The 20,277-nt window shown below is 39.2% G+C and overlaps 1 protein-coding gene across 1 annotated transcript in view; it reads left to right on the forward strand.

Moving 5' to 3' along the window:
- Positions 1–2,535: 2,535 nt before the first annotated feature.
- Positions 2,536–20,277, forward strand: part of CEP95 (centrosomal protein 95) — a 41,142-nt gene continuing 23,400 nt past the window's right edge. Inside the window, exons 1-8 of the mRNA XM_060763100.2 lie at positions 2,536–2,666; positions 6,597–6,725; positions 8,540–8,647; positions 10,163–10,276; positions 15,995–16,103; positions 17,746–17,858; positions 19,257–19,376; positions 19,725–19,924. Coding sequence (XP_060619083.2) covers positions 2,645–2,666; positions 6,597–6,725; positions 8,540–8,647; positions 10,163–10,276; positions 15,995–16,103; positions 17,746–17,858; positions 19,257–19,376; positions 19,725–19,924 — 915 coding nt within the window. The 5' untranslated portion in view covers positions 2,536–2,644. The remainder of the gene's footprint in view (positions 2,667–6,596; positions 6,726–8,539; positions 8,648–10,162; positions 10,277–15,994; positions 16,104–17,745; positions 17,859–19,256; positions 19,377–19,724; positions 19,925–20,277) is intronic.

Here is a 20,277-nt window from a genome sequence, read left to right on the forward strand (position 1 = left end):
ATTCAAATAATTCAAATTATAGGTGCTGCTACACTGTAGAATTATGGCAGTTTGACACCACTTTCACTGCCATGGCTTAAAGCTATGATACCATAAATACTGTTGTTTTTCAAGGTTTTTCTTTAGCCTTCTCTGCAAGAGTGCTGTGTCCTCACCAAACTACAAATTCCAGGATCCCAAGGCCTTAGTATTTTAGTAGGGTCTCCAAAATTATTAATTCCACACATACAACTTCCATTCTTCCATTCATTCCCACACATAATTATTAAATTAACATTTATCAAATCTGTACATTGAATTTCTTATTACAGTGCTGTGTCCTCACCAAACTACAAATCCCAGGATCCCAAAGCATTGAGCCATGGCATCTAAAGGGATATCATGATGCACTTATTCCACAGTGTAGATGCACTAAAAAGTAGGAACAGCCTCTTACCCCATTCTGTTTGACCCTCAACTTTCCCAACCACCCCCTTTTCCTGCCAAGCCGACTTCGTAAGGCTGCTATGCAGTTAAGGCCCCATCTACACTGCCCTATAATCCAGTTTCTGAATTCGGATTATCTGCTTCAAATTGGATTATATGGCAGTGCAGATCCAGCTTCAAGCCCCTTCCACACAGCTGAATAAAATCCTACATTATTTGCTTTGAACTGAAATATATGGCATTGTGGACTCAGACAACCCAGTTCAAAGCAGATATTTTGGGATTTTCTGCCTTGATATTCTGAGTTACATGGCTGTGTGGACAGGCCCTTAGACCCAGGTTTGGGTGGAGGGAAAAATCTAAGGGCCCTTCCACACAGCTGTACAAAATTCACATTTAACTGGATTGTATGGCAGTCCTTCCACACAGCCATATAATCCAGAATATCAAGGCGGAATAACCCAAAATATCTGCTTTGAACTGGGTTATCTGAGTCCACACATAGATAATGTGGGATTTTCTGACTTGATATTCTGGGATATAGGGCTGTGTGGAAGGGTCCTGGGTTATCTGTTTCCACAGTGCCATTTATCCCAGTTAAAAGCAGAAAATGTGGGGTTTTATTCAGCTGTGTGGAAGGGGCCTCAGATAACCCAGTTCAAAGCAGATAATGTGGGATTGTCTGCCTAGATATTCTGGGTTATAGGGCTGTGTGGAAGGGCCATCAGATAACCCAGTTCAAAGCGGATATTGTGGGATTGTCTGCCTAGATATTCTGGGTTATAGAGCTGTGTGAAAGAGCGAGTTCAAAGCAGATGTTGTGGGATTTCCTTCCTTGATATTCTGGGTTATAGGGCTGTGTGGAAGGGCCCTCAGATAACCCAGTTCAAAGCGGATATTGTGGGATTGTCTGCCTAGATATTCTGGGTTATAGAGCTGTGTGAAAGAGCGAGTTCAAAGCAGATATTGTGGGATTGTCTGCCTAGATATTCTGGGTTATAGAGCTGTGTGAAAGAGCGAGTTCAAAGCAGATGTTGTGGGATTTCCTTCCTTGATATTCTGGGTTATAGGGCTGTGTGGAAGGGCCCTCAGATAACCAAGTTCAAAGCAGAAATTGTGCTATTGTCTGCCTAGATATTCTGGGTTATAGGGTTGTGTAAAGGGCCCTCAGATAACCCAGTTCAAAGCAGATATTGTGGGATTGTCTGCCTAGATATTCTGGGTTATAGGGCTGTGTGGAAGGGCCCTCAGATAATCCAGTTCAAAGCGGATATTGTGGGATTGTCTGCCTAGCTATTCTGGGTTATAGAGCTGTGTGAAAGAGCGAGTTCAAAGCAGATGTTGTGGGATTTCCTTCCTTGATATTCTGGGTTATAGGGCTGTGTGGAAGGGCCCTCAGATAACCCAGTTCAAAGCGGATATTGTGGGATTGTCTGCCTAGATATTCTGGGTTATAGAGCTGTGTGAAAGAGCGAGTTCAAAGCAGATATTGTGGGATTGTCTGCCTAGCTATTCTGGGTTATAGAGCTGTGTGAAAGAGCGAGTTCAAAGCAGATGTTGTGGGATTTCCTTCCTTGATATTCTGGGTTATAGGGCTGTGTGGAAGGGCCCTCAGATAATCCAGTTCAAAGCGGATATTGTGGGATTGTCTGCCAAGCTATTCTGGGTTATAAAGCTGTGTGAAAGAGCGAGTTCAAAGCAGATGTTGTGGGATTTCCTTCCTTGATATTCTGGGTTATAGGGCTGTGTGGAAGGGCCCTAGGTCTATATTATAACCGTGCAGTTTTTAAGAGGAGAGATAGGATTGAAATTAAGTAAAACAGCCTAACATGGAGGGCAAAGGTCAAGAACAGCCACCATCATTATACCCTCCTCCTCACAGGCACCCAGTTCCCGCCCCAGCGGCCTAAATTGCGCGCGCCACCCTTTCTCAGAAGCGCGCGCCGCGTTGCCACGGCAACGGGACCAGGCCGAGGAAATAAACAGCCCGGCCGGCTGTCTCTTTTATCATTGGAACACAAGGCCGGAAGTAGGACACTGACTCGAGTGATTGCGAATCTACGAAAGCAACCACAGGAAGCCCCGCCTCTTCCTCTCCAGACCGGCCAATCCCTTCGCAGAAGGCCGTGGGGCGGTGAAGGGTTTAAATCTCTTCAGGCGAGGGGCCGGGGGTGGTTGGATATCAGTTGAAGAAGGCAGGCCTGGGCGGAACCGTGACATGGGCCCCACTGAGGAAAAAGGTGGGCCCTCAGGGAAGGGGAGGGGGTTATTGTCCTTGCTCAGGAGAGCTCCTTGGGGTGTGTTTGCTCCCTGAGGTAGAGCAAGGACGTCGTAGAGCTAGAGGGGGAATGCCTGGGCCACTCAAAGTGCACCTACACTGTAGAATTCATGCAGTTTGAGCCCGCTGCAACTCGCTCCTGTTGTGAGAGAATTGGCCGTCTGCAAGGACGTTGCCCAAGGGACACCCGGATGATTTGATGTTTTTGTCATCCTTGTGGGAGGCTTCTCTCATGTCCCCGCATGAGGAGCTGGAGCTGACAGAGGGAGCTCATCCACCTCTCTCCGGATTTGAACCTGCGACCTGTCAGTCTTCAGTCCTGCCGGCACAGGGGCTTAACCCACTGCGCCACCGGGGGCTGAGTGCTGTGGAGTTATGTCATTTGTATTTTTTACTTTTAAGGACTTAGACTCTGACATAGATTAGGTATCCCCTTTCCTCAATTCTTGGGACTAGAAGTGTTGGAATACTTGCATGTGCATAACGAGATATTCTGTAGGCGGGTGTTGTATGTCTCATATACACCGTACTCTTATAACACTAGCTGTCCCCTGCCAGGCGTTGCTGTGGCCCAGTCTAGTGATCTGGAAAATAAATTAATGAGAAAGTGTTGGTTTCTAATATATGTAATTTCTTTATGCTTGTGGGTAAACAGTACTTTTTGCTGTTTCTTTGTCAGTGTTGATGTGGAGATGGTCTGGTTTGCCCACCCTGGAACATGCAAGATATCATTGTCCTTCTTTAGGGGTCCCTTTCAAATCTATGATACTATATCTCTGTGCGCGTTAATCATATCGATCTATCTATATCTATGGCTGGATGGCTCTTTGTCATCTTTGTCAGGAGAGCTTTGATGACGTTTTCTTGTCCTGGTGAAGGGAGTTGGACTGGATGGCCTTAAATATTTTCTGTTGGTCATGGGGGTTCTGTGTGGGAAGTTTGCCCCGATTCTGTCGTTCAGAACACTCTTTGATTGTAGGTGAACTGTGAATCCCAGCAACTACAACTCTCAAATGTCAAGGTCTATTTCCCCCAAACTCCATCTGTGTTCATATTTGGGCATATGGAATATTCGTGCCAAGTTTGGTACAGATCCATCATTGTTTGAGTCCACAGTGCTCTCTGAATGTAGGTGAACTACAACTCCAAAACTCAAGGTCAATGCCACCAAACCCTTCCAGTATTGGGTTGTTGTAGGTTTTGCTGGTTAAAGCAGTGCTACTCAAAGAGGTGATCTGTGAACCAGTAATGGTTCATGAGCCATCAGATTCTGGTTCTTTGTGAGTTTCCAAGAAAGCAATAGTTTAAGCAATGGTCACAAATATGGTACTACTCTCTGGCATATCAATGACAAGAATCCTATGCTTGTTCCTCCCATCACATAGATAAAACCCATCCTTCTTAGCCCTGTCCTCACAATAAATACAAAGTCTCTTCCCTACTTTATGGGCTACATGGCAGCAGGAGATCTGATGAAATATTTTGCTATTGTTATGCTAAGGCATATAGTTTCCATTCTTTTGAATGAAAAATTGAGCTTCCATTTTAAAATATTTTACATAGTTTTGATCTCTGTTATAGATTGTATTTTGCATTTGGCTACAGGTTCTCCTTATCCTCACCCATTTCCCAAATCCCAGACTTCCCAGCTTCTTGATAGATTGGACCTTGCATTTTTAAATGTGCCGTAATTCTGTATATATTTTTGTTAAAATTGAATTTGTTAGTATACCTTTGATTGCTTAGTTTTTGTATAGTATGGTATCCATTTAACAGCACTATTTATTTATTTATTTATTTATTTATTTATCGTGTCATCCGCAACCAGAACATTGTATTACATTTTTAAAAATAATTTTTATTGATTTATCACATTTATTACATACTATTGCATTTCGTACATCAGCCTCTTTAACATGTTGTTTTATTATTTTGCTTTGACATTTCCCCCACTTTTCTCTTTTTTTTGAGAATTGTGTTACAAAAAGAGAATTGTGTTACATTTCAGAACAAAACAAACAGATTAAAAAAAACAAACACAGCACTGTATCATCTTCATTTTTAATAATAACAAAACACCAATGTTAATATTGCACATCCTTGAACATTTTAAATTCTAAATACTATATACTATAATAGTCACTTAGAATTAAATCCCAATACATTAAATGGGAATGGCAGTTATGTGCTTTCAGTTCAACTCTGGCTTTTGGCAGCCCTATGGCAAGATTTATTCAGAGCAGGTTTGCCTCTGCCAAAGTCAGTCAGTCAGTGGGTTTCCATGGCTGAACAGTGATTCAAATGCTGGTCTCCTGGACTCTTGATCCATTACTCAAAACACCAGATCATGTTAGTTTTGAGGCTTATTCTTACTGGGAAATACAATGAGCATCAGCTGGGTTTAATTTCATGCTGTTCCCAAAAATAGCAAAATCCCTGGTTGCTTATTATCCGATTATGGTATATTAAAATGATGTCCCTTATATAACATGCCAAAGCAAGTTTTCAGTTTTGAAATTTTACACACACACACATGAATGACTGAATCTATGGATACAGAATTTGTGAATGTAAATGACCAAGTGTAGATACAGAAATTCAGCCCAAATTGGATTTTGTATCCTCTTGTCATTAAATCTTTTTTGAAGTTACTTCTGATTAGTCATGTATGTGATGTTACTGTAAAAAAGTACTGTTCTTGAAAAACAGAACCTATAGTCCGTTTATAGTTTTTATTTCTTGGCCTGTTCATTTGGCACTAGACTATATTGCCATTTGGACATAGATAGATTTGTTGCTTGGATCCCCTTCCAAATAGGAGGGAAAATGTGCAAAATTTGACTTAAGAACTGCCTCAGTGTTCTTTGAAGAGCTTTTCTTTACTCACATTCTGCTTTTGAAACACGACTGTGCCAAGTTCTCCTGTCTAGTTGAGTTCCATATATTTTACAGTAAGATGCAGAAAATTTTGGCCAAATGTCTTTTTATAGTGTTTTCTTGGTATATAAATGGTGAATAGATTAAAAGTGTCTTGTAAATATGAAGCCCAAACTGCCTCTATTAAATTAATTGTAAATTAATATGTTAACAGTTTTGAATTGTCTTGACTAAAATGTCGAAAGTGGCATTATAGGCCTTTTAAAGTAATCCATTTCTAAACCATTTCTAAGCTGAAAAGCCGACGTTGTCCATAGACAACTCCAAGGTCATATATGCCTCCAAGGTCATCTATGCTATATGCTGAGCAAAATAATGGAATTATCAAAGGAGCTTACATTTAAGGAAATATGGATAGGACAAAGGTGAAAGAAAATCAAGGTTCTTATCTTTTTTCCTTTTCTTTTATTTCCATGTCAGGAGGGACTTGAGAAACTGCAAGTCGCTTCTGGTGTGAGAGAATTTGGTCGTCTGCAAGGACGTTGCCCATGGAAATGCCATGATGTTTTTGATGTTTTACCATCCTTGTAGGAGGCTTCTCTCATGTCCCCGCATGGGGAACTGGAGCTGACAGAGGGAGCTCATCCACACTCTCCCCGGATTCGAACCTCTGATCTGTCGGTCTACCAGTTTAACCCATTGCGCTGCTGGGGGCGCCTAGATTCTTATCTGTGGATGGCATATACCTGATGATGCAATGAGTTCGCAACTTATTTTTTTTCTTTCACATTATTCCTCCAAGTGCCAAAAAAAGGTTGTACACATTAAATTTAATGAGTAATGCCATTAATTCCTTCTGCAATTACTATGACATCATGGAGTTAATGTAACTCTTTAACTCCTCCTGCTAATCACACCCGGCTGTCACATGTAATATATGTTGAATGTCTTTTATACAAAGTAATCTTGTATATTCTGCAAAGCTGTAACATTTCACCTTTTTGTTTTAATACAGAATGGGTCAATGTTGCCAATGATCTTCTCACAAAATGCAATCTAAATCTACATGTCAACAGTCTCTCTGATTGTGGAGCTGAAGTGTTTACTCAGCTTTATGAATCAATATTGGGAGAGAGTGTTCCAGGTAAGAATAAGGGCATCCTACCATCTTCTTTCCTTGGGTGATATTTTCTGCACACTAGTGAAATAAGTTTATTTTTATCAGCTTCCTCTTTTACATCCTGTTTTTTAAAGACAATACAAGTTAAAAACAATGCAAATGTCAAAATAAAATATAACATTTGAAAAACAAATAGTTAATCAAAAACTGTATGCAAACCCTTAAAAAACAGTAAAAGGCAGTATTAAAAGCCCAAACCATGTCAGTTTATAAAAGCCTTACAACACAAAAATGTCTTACAACACAAAAATATACCAATGGAAAGAGAGCAAGGAGGGGAACATCCTGGCCTTTCAAGGGAGAGAGATTCAAAGCCTGAGAGTAGCCACCAAGAAGGCCCTTTCTCTTATTCTTACCAAATGAGTCTGAGAAGAAAGTGGACAGCGGGGAAGGCCTCTCCAGACAATCATAGAAGTTTTAAGGGCTCATAAGGTCATACACAGTCCTTCAAATAATCTGGGTCCAAGCTGTGTAGGGCATTACTTCTAAATGATAATTTTAAGCAGTGTCATGATAATTTAAAATGCATTGTTCTTATGTGTTCTTTTAACCTGATGCTTCAACTAGTTTAGGTGTTACATGTTTAACTGTTGTTTCATGTTGTATTTCAATACGTTGCTTTTTAAACAATACCAGCATCCAGCACTTTGAATTACGCTTGGAAACAGACTGGCAGCCAGTAAAACACTTGCTGTAAGGGAGTTGTGTGCTGCCTATAGCCAGCTCCATTTAGCAACCTGGCTGCAGAGCGTTGGGCCAACGGAAGTTTCTGACCATTTTCCAAAGTCAGCCCCACATAGAGTGCATTACAGTAATCCTAACAGGATGTATCTAAAGCATGTTCAGTTTAGCAGAAATACAGTGAGTTGAATTGTATATAAATAGCAATATATAGCTTCCATCCAAGAGTTTTTCATAACATACTGAACAAAGTGTTGCATCTTTTAAATGGTCAAAATCCCCTAGTTGTAATTAGACTTAAAAGACCCAAAATGTTAAACTCTATTGTACTGTACTGTCAGACCATCTCTAGATATCCTTCTTGACTACCCAGGAATATCCTTCTCCTAAGTGGTTGGTTTCTTCTATTACCCACATTGTGTTGGGAATTACTGAAGCTGCTTTTGTGATAACACTGAGTTTGTGCTATGACAGCTGCAAAATGCAACCCTATCCGTGCCTTAGAGTACATCCCATTGAGATCAATGGCACTTACTCCTGAATAGAGTTATAGTGACTGACATGTTGTTGGTTAGTTCTAATTAGGGTAAGCCCATTCAGTCAAAATACAGGTAAAATGTTTTGATCCAGTGGAGGTACTCTAGTTAGGACTAACAACAGGATTTAAGTCATTGAATTGCAGCCGTGGTTATTTTGACAAAGGGTGTTCTTATCCCAAGCATGAATATCTTAAGGCCCCTTCTATACTGCCATATAAAATCCAGATTATCTGCTCTGAACTGGATTAAATGGCAGTGTAGATTCATATAATCTAGTTCAAATCAGATAATGTAGATTATCTGCTTTGATAATCTGGATTATATGGCAGCGTAAACACAGCCTAAGATTTTTTCTCTGAGGTTTTTTTTTCTAGCACTGAATGTAATAACAGTTTGATATTTTCATATGTTTATCTATTGTTATATGACCTACAAACTTTTGTGAAAAGATCTCCATGGACTTGCACTTAGATTACATGAGAAGTAGATAGTTTTTCAAGTTTATTCAGTATCTTATTCTGTGTGGTAACAGTATGATACAATTCCATTACTTTATAGATTTCATTGCTGTACCAAGTTGTCAAGAAGATGATGCGCATAATGTGCAGGCGGTAATCGATTCTTTGGCATTGGATTACTTGCAGGTCAGCTTATCGCATATAACTGGTAGGTACCCATATCTTAATAGACAGTATGTTGTTGGAAAAATACACAAAGCAACCTTGCAACTCAGTCTGTCAGACATTTGCCATTTAGAGTAAGATGAAATATATGTGAGTGCTTGTCTGCTTGGAGCCAGCAAGAATTTATTTAATCTTGGATATATAAGAAGCCTGAATGTATAATATGGAAAAATTATGAGTCAGTTTTAAAGACTATGATTTTGTTCTTGTTTGTTTGGAAGTAAGGTCCATTTGAGTGTTTTATAAGTAAAGCAGGAGACAATTTGTACCACAGGACACATATTCCCATCAAAAACAATGAAAAATTGCCAATGCAGTTATCTTGGAATAAGTAGCCTTGCAGTGCAATCAGTTTTGGGTTTATTCAGAAGTAAGTGCCATTTAGTTCAATGGGCTTATTCCCAGGTAATCAGGTATAAAATTGATATATTTCAGAACAGTGGATCTGTAAGCTAAGGTACCTGCTAGAAGATGCTTTTGGTTGGGTAAAATTAACAACATTCCTATTTCAACTGCTAACTCTACATACAAGAGGGAAAAAAGAGTCACGGTTTATCTTAGAAAGCCTCCAAATCTTTATAACAGAACTTACAGCAACCTTTGTTGTATTGTACTCAGTCAAAATTAGATCACACTCTAGGATCCTGATTTATAATGGCAGCAGGGAAGAATGTTAAATGCTGTGCTCCATGTGAGTATAACCTTCAGCGACATGGAGAAAAGCTGTTATAATAAATAGTGACAACTTGTATGTCATACCATAAGGACTTTGCACCTAACTGTATTATTATTATGTATCATCACTATCATTATTACTAGTGCAGAGATGTAAAATAGTAGTCCGTGATATTTTTTAGCCCACTGATCTTATCAGCCCCAGCCATCATAGCCAGAAGGAATATTAGGGAAGTTGCAGTCAAAAACATCTGATGGACCAGAGTTGCCTATCTCTGAGGTAGCTAGTAAAGATGTGGAGCATAATCTAAATTGTAATCACAAGTGAATGTTCTAAAGCTTGCTCTGATTGTGTTGACATTATTATCGTGTGTTCCCCTATTTCAGCACTGAACACGTGATTCAGTATCTGTGTTTCTAACTGAACAAGAACTGACTTCTCACTAGAACTGTTTACAGTGGAATCTCTACATAAAAGCATCCCAAGAGTATTTTCAGTTAAGAGCTATTGCTTGGCCCAGGTTTTGCTTTGACACAAGAGCAGCATTTTGAGTTAAGAGCTAGCTTTAGGGGGAGAGCTAATGCCAGAGTGCAGGGCTTTAGGGCTTCAAGAGAGCAGCCTCCCTGCCTTGTGCTTTGAGAAAATGCTACCTGCAATTTGAGTTAGTTGATTTTGAGTGGTTTTTATTCCTGGTACATTTGGTTTAATAGGGATGCTAATTTACAATGCATTCCTGTGCCCTGGTCCAGACCATTCCTATTCCCATTGTACCTTCAATGCTTTTTGCCTTCGTTCATACAAGATTAACCTATTTCTGTTCAGGAGAAAATATTGTGAAGGGAGACAAGGAATCCATTAGAAATCTCTTGGAAATATTTGATGGCCTACTTGAATATCTTACTGAAGACATAAGTGAGACTGCTTCTCAGAATGGCGGTGAGCAAAAGAACATAGCATTTTCTATGTAGATTTGCTATTTTCAATATTTGTATGTAATTGCATTTTTGTGCCTGTGGGACTGTTGGTAGGAAAGAGGGTTCAAATAAAGTGTACTAACCTTTCACTTTAATCACAGCTGCTATATAATGTAATAATATTTTATTTATATTCTGCTCCCCAAGGGGAATTAGAGCAGATTAAAGCATACACAGATAGGCAAACATCCAGTGCCTTTAATACAATGGAATAACAATGAAACACAAATACACAGAACAAAAGTAACGGCTTCCCCTTCCATCTTCTGGAGGGAGTGCTCAACCCTGGCCATGGGGAGGCTCTTGTTCCATTTCCAAGCCGAGGAGCCTGTTGTCTGTAGACACCTCCTGGTTGTTGCGGTTTGTTAAATTTTATATTGAAATTACACAGCAGTCCTCCCAGCTCCAGGCCCCAAGTTGAAGTACACAGAGTATAAAAGGAAAAATGTCTTTACTCTTGAGTAATTGACACATGCAGCTTCATAAAGAAAAAATACAGTAGCCTTGAAAATACATTGTCCATCATTGTCCATTGCAGAAGGAAAAACAAACTTACAAAACAATGCATTAATCTGCTTCTTTCCAGCAAACCTTGCAGCATAGTTCCATCTCTGATTACTTCATTTCACCCACTACTTGCATCAAGAAAAAACCTTCACCTGATATACATTCACCTTAACTTGATTGCTACATTGTCCATGTGTTCTTCCTCAACACACATATAAGCAAGGGATGATTCTTGTCAAGACTTACAAAATCATATACTGTAACACTCCTCCTTGTGTGTAGAGGGAAACACAATACATAATACAATTACATGGTACATTCAAAAATTCCCAAATCATTCAAAACATTCTGATGTTTCTGTACACTCAGTGGCTTAGTTAGTACATCAGCTAGATTTAGATTTGTATTACAATATACTATATCAATTTCACCATTTTTCACTGCATCCCTTACACAACTGTACTTAATATCTACATGCTTGCTTCTTTGTTTTACTCTGGCCTGTGTTGCCATTGTGATGCATGTCTGATTATCCTCATATATTGTTGTTGGATCTTCAACAGGTATTTGCAAGTCTTTAAGCAGTTGTTTGATTACACAAATCTCTGTATATGCTAAGCTAAGTGCACCAAACTCAGCCTCACTGGAACTTAAAGCTACATAACTCTGCTTCTTCGACTTCCAGTCAATTACAGCATTAGAAAACTTAACTAAAACCCCTGTTGTCGATTTCCTATCAGTACAGTTGCCGAAATCACTGTCTGTATATACCTGCAAGGATAGTGAATCATCTGGACTTAATGCCAAACAAAAATCTTGTGTTTGCTTTAAATATCTTGCCACCCTCTTAAGTCCATTCCATGCAGCAATGGTTGGGTTGCTTGCATATCTGCTTAGAAAATTCACAGCAAATGCAATGTCTGCTCTGGTGTAATTACATATGTACAATAACTGACCAATAATGCTCTTGTATAAGGCTTTCTCTTCAAATATTGCAGCATTTTCCACTTCATTTTGAAAACCTAAAATCATGGGTGATTTAACTCCTTTACAATCTTTCATGTTTAGTTTTTCCAAAATCTGCATTATCTTCCCTTTTTGGCTTAACACAAAACCTTGTTCAGTTTTCATAATTTGTACACCAAGAAAATATTGAATTGGACCAAGGTTTCTTAACTTAAAATGTTTTCCTAACTCTTCTGCAAACTTGTCAATTTCTGCTTGAGTTTCAGCCAAAAATGATACATCATCAACATATACAAACAATACTTGATAATCATGTTGTACATTTCTTACATACACGCATGGATCTGCTCTGCTTCTCTGGAAACCCATTTTAGTCAAAACATCATTTAAACAATCATTCCAGACAAGTCCGTATAAAGAGCAATTCAGCTTAAAATACGTATTGGTATTTCTGTACTTTGAACCTGGTGGAGGTACAATATATATATTCTCCTTTAGAGTAGCATTCAGATATGCTGTACTTATGTCAAAATGATATACCTTTAAATTCAAACATGCTGCAAGAGTTAAAATCAATCTTACAGAATTAGGACTAACAGTGGGCGAATACACCTCTGTGTAATCTATGTCCTTAACCTGTGTAAACCCTCTAGCAACAAGACGCGCTTTGTACCTTACTTGACCATTAGCATCAATCTTTTGCTTAAAAATCCATTTTGTGTCAATAGGATTACTCCCTCTTGGTAAATCTGCAGGCTCATACACATTTAACCTTTCCATGCTTTTCATCTCTTCATCTATAGCCTCTAACCATTTTTCTTTCTCTTCTTGTGGCAAACTTTCTATTTCCTCAAAACTTTGAGGCTCATAATTAACTAAACATACTCTTACATTTTGTATTGTGAACCTGTCAGGTTTCTTTCTGGTTCTCTCACTTCTTCTGAGTAAAATTTCCTGACTAGTTCCCTCTTCAGGATCTTCATTCACCTCATCATCCTCATCTGAGGGTCTAGGCCTCTTAAATTTCCTAATTATAGGCTTACTTATGAGTTGAGGTGTAGTAGCACTTTCTTGCTTTGTGTTTTGTCTACCTTGCTCATGAGTTTCCTCTTTTGAAATAGGAAAGAAAACTTCCTGATTAGCATGAATCTTATCCCAATTCTGGCTACAGGCAAAGTTAGCAGATCTTGATATAACAATGTTTCCTTCATTATCTAAAAATCTCCAAGCTTTGGCTCCCTGTGCATAGCCAACCATTGTTAATTTCCTGGCTTTATCTTGGCCTTTCCTTCTCAATGGTTTGGGTATGAACACCCATGCCTGTGTCCCAAAATTCCTTAAATGCCCTAATGGAGGCTTCTTGCCATATAACATAAAATAAGGAGTGTTCTGAATAGGCTCACACCAGAGTCTATTAATTAAATAACATGCAGTCAGTACTGCTTCTCCCCATAGATTTTGGGATAATCCAGAATCTTCTAACAAAGAATCTTTCACTGTTTGAACTTTTCTTACTAGTCTTTCTATCTTTCCATTTTCTGCACTTTGATAAGCACATGTGAGTCTGTGCTTTATCCCCCCTTTTTTCAGAAAATTTTCTAAACTATGTGAGGTAAACTCTCCTCCTCTGTCAGTTTGGAGAGCCTTTACTCCTACTCCAAATTGTCTCTTCACATATGCCACCCAATTCTTAATAATCTCAAAAACTTCACTCTTTTGTTTCAACAAAAAACACCAAGAAAAACAAGAATAGTCATCTAATATACACAGTATATAACAGGCTCCACCCTTACTCGGTTGAAACGGTCCAATTAAATCAGCATGTACTAACTGAAACTTTTCTTCTGAGTTTCTTAAACTTCTCTTACTAATTGGAGCTGACTGTGCTTTAGTTTTCTTACATACATTGCAATCTAGAAACTTTTTGCAATGTTTTAATTTTATACCTTCACTAAACTCTGGCATTTTATACAACACTTTGAAACTTGGGTGACCTAATGTTCTATGTAAATCATGAATGCATCCCTGGTGTAATGGAGCATTCTTACTTACTACATTTACATCACTTGTGTTACCTCCTGAAGTCAACACATTCAAATCCCCTTGTAATACACCAGTTCCACATAACTTATTCCCTTTCAAAATTCTGACTTTTCCTCCAGAAAAATTAACTTCATAACCTTCTTTATCCAGTTTTCCAACTGATAATAAATTGTACTCAATCTCTGGAACTAAAAACACATTCCTTAATGTTTTACCCAAATGCTTAACATAAACTTCCCCTTGTCCCTGTACTTTGTACTGTTTTCCATCTGCAAGGGTAACATTTGAACATTTAGGATTTACAGGATTACAAATCAAACTTTTGTTGTTCACTATATGCTGTGAACATCCAGAGTCCACATAAAATATGTCTTCATCTGTTGGACTCCCTTGGGACTTCACAATGCTGACATGCGAGGAACTCCTCCTCTGGTTCACCTTCTTCCACACTTGCTTCTTCTGCTGCTGCTTTGGACAATTCCTCTTTAAATGTTTTGGAGACCCACAATTGAAGCACCTTCTCACCACACAAACTTTCTCTGTCTCCTCCTCGAGTGCAACTCCGGCTGACTGCTTTCCTTGAGAACGCCCTGCTGTGTTTGCAGTCTCCAGACAACGATCTCTTCGCCTTTCGCAATCAGCAAGAATTCTAGCACAAATATATTGGAGGTTTAATTGTGCTTGTGGGAGTGATTCCAAGGAATTTACTATCCCGTCAAACGAATCATCCAAGGATGACAGGACAATAAAACACTTGTTTGGCTCTGTGAGATGAAAGTCTCTCTCCTCCAATTGCAAAAACAAACTCTGCAATATCTGCAAATGGTCTTTCAGACTTTCATTCTTCTCCAATCTCTTCCTGTAAAGTCGTCTTGCCAGTACAGCCACTGTTGCTGCCGAACTGGAAGCATGTACTTCTCTGAGTCTCATCCAAATTGCGTTGGGAGTTGGCAGGCTGCTTATATGAACCAATTGTTCATCGTCAACTCCTAACATCAGAGTAGACCTTGCTCTTTCCAGAGCTCTCAGCTGCTCTGCTGTAGCTGGCTGCTGCACTGGGTTCTCTGTGCATTCCCACAAGGATTCTCTCCTCAAATAACTTTCCATTCTGACTTTCCAAATGGAATAGTTATTGCCATTTAACCTGGCCATAGGGAAAGCAAAATTCATTCCAGTATCCATCTTCTTGTTTTGCCAATAAAACACACAATGCAAAACCAAAAATGTCTTCAAAACTGGAACTGGAGAAAAATAATATCCAACTGGGCAATCTGGTCAGACTGGGCAAACTGCGCAGACTGGGCCCATAACCTGTTGCGGTTTGTTAAATTTTATATTGAAATTACACAGCAGTCCTCCCAGCTCCAGGCCCCAAGTTGAAGTACACAGAGTATAAAAGGAAAAATGTCTTTACTCTTGAGTAATTGACACATGCAGCTTCATAAAGAAAAAATACAGTAGCCTTGAAAATACATTGTCCATCATTGTCCATTGCAGAAGGAAAAACAAACTTACAAAACAATGCATTAATCTGCTTCTTTCCAGCAAACCTTGCAGCATAGTTCCATCTCTGATTACTTCATTTCACCCACTACTTGCATCAAGAAAAAACCTTCACCTGATATACATTCACCTTAACTTGATTGCTACATTGTCCATGTGTTCTTCCTCAACACACATATAAGCAAGGGATGATTCTTGTCAAGACTTACAAAATCATATACTGTAACACTGGTCGTATTGCCGGCATGGCTGCATGGATGCTTTTATTACCTTCCTGCCGAAGCAGTACCTATTGATCTATTCACATTTGCATGTTTCCTAACTGCTAGGTTGACAGGAGCTGGGGCTAACAGTGAGAACTCACCCTGACCCATAGCTTTGGGGTCCGGGTGAGCTTCTGACCCAGGTATTGTCTGTGCAGACACTCATTCCTTACAGTGCATTGCTAAAGTTTACTATTGATGAGTAATTTCTGTATTTTGTATAAGCAGTTATAGACTATTGTATAAACCATTGTGCCCAAACAATATGATTTTGGAACACAATTGTGTGCAGTTGGAAATGGGTATAATTTGGAAGGAAGGTGCTCTTACAACTTTTCATCTTTGTGGCAAAGATTTTGTCCAGTTAATTCCTGATAATATTTGCTGGATTTTTACAGATGGTTTTAATCAGGTGGCTAAAGATGAAGTCCAGCATCATCATCTGGGAGAGCAAGAAGGTGGCCAAGAGTTGCCAGTTCCCTCCCTAGAACTACCATCAGCTGTGGGGTAAGGCAGGTTCTTTATGACATTGTTGTCAACTTCATCTTTCTGTGCACCACTGTGATTATATATGCCACCTTTTTTGGAGATTGGGGCTCAAGATGACTCCAAAAAGACCAACAAGTACAATAAAAACACATAGTGACAGTATTAAACAACAGCAATAACATAGCATATAATTTAGCAGCATTGCATAGCCTTTAACGTGTTAATGTAAATGCCCCAAAGACACGAGATCCCATCTCATCTTGGAAACTAATCAGAATCAACTGTCATAGTACTTGGATGGGAGGATACCATAGAAACCAGTTGTTATATAGGCTGTATGTCAGAGGAAAGAACTAGTAAGATCACTGCTGATTTTTCCTTGCCTAAGAAATCCTTGTGAAAGTCATGGGGTCACTATAAGTCAACATGCATGTTGAAGGCACATGCACACATCATGCATGTAAGTCTTGGCAGATGCATAGGGGATGTTCCTTCAAAGCCATAACAAATAGTACAGCTCTTGAGCCTGGTTTCAGAGATCATACTGCTCAGGCATTTTGAGAGGGTTTTGTGTAGCTTTCTGCAGATTTGACACATTTATCTGAAATCTGTAAATTATGTGAGGATGCACATGTACTTACATATTCACATTTCTCTCTATTTTATATTATGTCTGATATTCAAAATGTGGACAAACTGATTGAATATATAATTAATTTAAAATCATATAATTCAGTAGTTCTCAACCTGTGGGTGCCCAGGTGTTTTGGCCTACAACTCCCAGAAATCCCAGCCAGTTTACCAGCTGTTAGGTTTTCTGGGAGTTGAAGGCCAAAACATCTGGGGACCCACAGGTTGAGAACCACTGATATAACTGAGTTTATATCCTAGCTTGCTGATCCAAAGTTAATATAAGAAAGTAACTGCAACTATTAAAGCAGGATCATATATTGTCCTGGTGTCATACTGATTTTATACTGAGATATGTAGTGTGTGGTCACTTAATGGTTCACATGTTTATCCTATTAAGGGTATCTTAGATGAATGAATGTGCAAGTCATCATGAATGCAAAATGAAACTATCAATGTAAAATTTGCTGTTATGTTTTCAACTAAATATATTGAAGTAGTCCTATGGATTGTTTGAACTGGAGCACCACCTTGTGGTAAAATAAAGGACATAAATAGAGTAAATTTTGTAAATTAACTTGTTTGATTTAAATCGAGCTGTATTCCAGTGTGAATCATAAATTATAGATTGCAAGAGACCACATGGGCCATCCGGTCCAATCCCCTGCCATGCAGGACAAGCACAATAAAAGCACCCCCAACAGATGACTATCCAGCCTCTATTTAAAAGCCTTCAAAGAAGGAGTCTCCACCAGACAGAGAGTTCCACTGTTGAACAGCTCTTCTGTTCAGGAAGTTCTTCCAAATGTTCAAGTGGAATCTCCCTTCCAGATATTTGAACCAATTACTTTGATTCCTACTCTCCAGGGCAGTAGAAAACAAACCTGCTTCCGTCCAAATAGTTAAACCATGGTTATCATGTCTATTCCCAACTTACTCTTCTGCAGGCTAAAAATACCCAGCTTTTTAAGCCGCTTCTCATAGATCATGGTTTCAAGTGTACTTTCTGTTTAAATTGTTTTCCATTTAGGTCTCCTCTGTCATTGGCAAGAATCCCATCAGAAGAGGTAGATGGTTCAGAAACAACAAGTGAACTAATTAAGCTGGGTGACACAGCTTATTTGTTCTCCCTGAGGAATGACGGTGAGAGATCTTTGTTGGCAAATGAGAATTATCAGATGGCTAATGCATGGAAGCAGTTTTAGATCCTTCTCTAAATGATCTGCTTATAACTGCGTACCATAAGAACGGAGAAGTTTCCATTTTACTATAAATTCTTCTCCCTTTATTGAGGTGAACAGGCCTGACTTGATAATGAAACATTTTAACCTTTTTTTGCATTAAATTTTGTAAATTTCAGTAAGTGAAAACAACTGGCACTCCCGATTTCTATTAGATCAAGATGCAAAAGTATTACAACTGTACAACCTTAGTGTAAACTGAAATTTACTCGCTTGGTGACTTAAAACTAAACAAGTATTGAAATGATTGGGATAGGCCACATGGTGATGAGCATACAGCTGGAAGCAGCAATATAACATGAATCTGAGAGAACAAATTCATTTTGTGTGGTCCATAAAACACATTCTCATCACACACTAGTCTTGTATGATTTCTGTGTAGCAAGAAAGATTATTTTAACCAAAGATGGGTGTCAGAAACTTCTTCCTAATGGGACAAAGGGAGGCATAAACTGGTTGGTAATTGAAATATGCGTCTTTGACAATCTATTTTAAAATTGTGCTTTCTGGGGAGCGATTAATTGATTTATGAGCCTTTGAATACTACATAAATCAGTTCATTGGTTACTTTTGCCCACAAGAGAGGGTAAGCATATTCTATGCATTCCAGGTTGAGAGTTTTCCAAAAAGGGAGCACCTGAACAGATTCATCATAAATTATCATTTCCTTTCTATGTGGAACTCTTAATCCTTAAAGTCGAACTATGCACTGGGGGCCAGTTTTTCCCTCTCTATATGAAAATTTTGATCTGTTGACAATTCCCTTCAAAAGAGAAAAGAAAGCCTAATCTACACTGCCATATAATTCAAATCATCTGCTTTGAACTGGATTATATGGCAATGTAGACTCATATAACCCAGTTCTAAGTAGATAATCTGGAATAATATACTGGATTATATGGCAGTGTAGATCCAGCTGAAGTCACTCTGCCTGCTCCAGCACTGGCTTAAGTTCTCCTTCATTCCAAGACATTTGTTGTGAATGAACATTCCCTTAACAGCCTCACATGCCTCCTTAGACCCAGGAAGGAGTTTTGTCTACTTCCAGAGAGGAAGCTCTGCCCTCAATACCCTGTAGCGCAGGCATGAACAAACTGCAGCCCTCCAGGTGTTTTGGACTTCAACTCCTACAATTCCTAACAGCCTATTGGCTGTTAAGAATTGTGGGAGTCGAAGCCCAAAACACCCGAAGAGCCAAAGTTTGCCCATGCCTGCTGTAGCCCCTCTCCAAGAATTAGTAGAACTGCACTCTTCAACATTTGCATTCAAGCAGTGGTAATAACATGTCAACATCTCTAAGGCTTGCCGTCAGAAAGAGAAACACCCATGAAAACTTTGGACTCTGAAAAGCAGGAAGGTTTTAGAGTGCCGTCGGATTTCCCCTCAAGTGGCAGAAGCGTTCATTTCACAGAAACTAAAGGTGAGTGTAGCATCTTTGGGAACAGTGCCTAAAATCCTAAAATATCTTTTTCTCTTTTCTTGAAGAGGAGTGGGAAAGTGTGACTTCAGTTTTATTACTGTGCTTGAGCATCTGATTGTTGTTTGTGTATAAAATTAAAATGTGCTTGGAACTGGATGCCTTCTAATAAGATCTGAGAGGGCAGTGTTTTTATCAGTATGTCCTAATAATTTATACAAACATTCATAAATAACTTGTTGTCATGCTGGAGTCAGTACTCTTAAAGGAAATGGCCTAGCAGCGTGTCTGACGTGCATCAATTGTACAATGAAAAAATCCATCAAATCTCTAAACTGACATATCTTTAAGGAGCAGCAAAGTCTTCTGAGTTGTCTAGAGAGCAGCCGAGTTCCAGTGCTAAAAAGCTTGGGGAACCCATTCGCTCAGCAATTCCTTTACAGCCTCCCTACCAGCCTTCTGTACCCAGGATGTCTCACCCAACAGACAGAAAGGACATAAGTTTGGGCAGGCAATCCCCGTCATCCAAATCTCAACACGTATCCTCTGATGTAAGTTTGATGCCTTTGTATCCTTTTACTTGGGATATATGCCTTAAGGTTACCATTGAACTAGGCTGTCACTTAGCAGGAATGGGCAACAATGGGTCTATTATCTGTCTTTGCCATCCTCTGGGAGCGACATAGACTGTTAAAATCTCCCCCATCATCACCAGAAACGACCAACAATCCATTTTAGATTTTAAATTTTTGTGTGTTATTGCCTTTATGTGAGTTATATTAATTGTATTGTTTTATTTGCTCACTGCTTTCTTTTTTTATTGATGTGTTGTTGGGCTTGGCCTCATGTAAGCCGCCCTGAGTCCCCTTGGGGAGATGGTGGCGGGGTATAAATAAATTATTAT

This window comes from Anolis sagrei, chromosome 2, assembly GCF_037176765.1.
Source record: "Anolis sagrei isolate rAnoSag1 chromosome 2, rAnoSag1.mat, whole genome shotgun sequence".
Classification (NCBI taxonomy): domain Eukaryota; kingdom Metazoa; phylum Chordata; class Lepidosauria; order Squamata; family Dactyloidae; genus Anolis; species Anolis sagrei.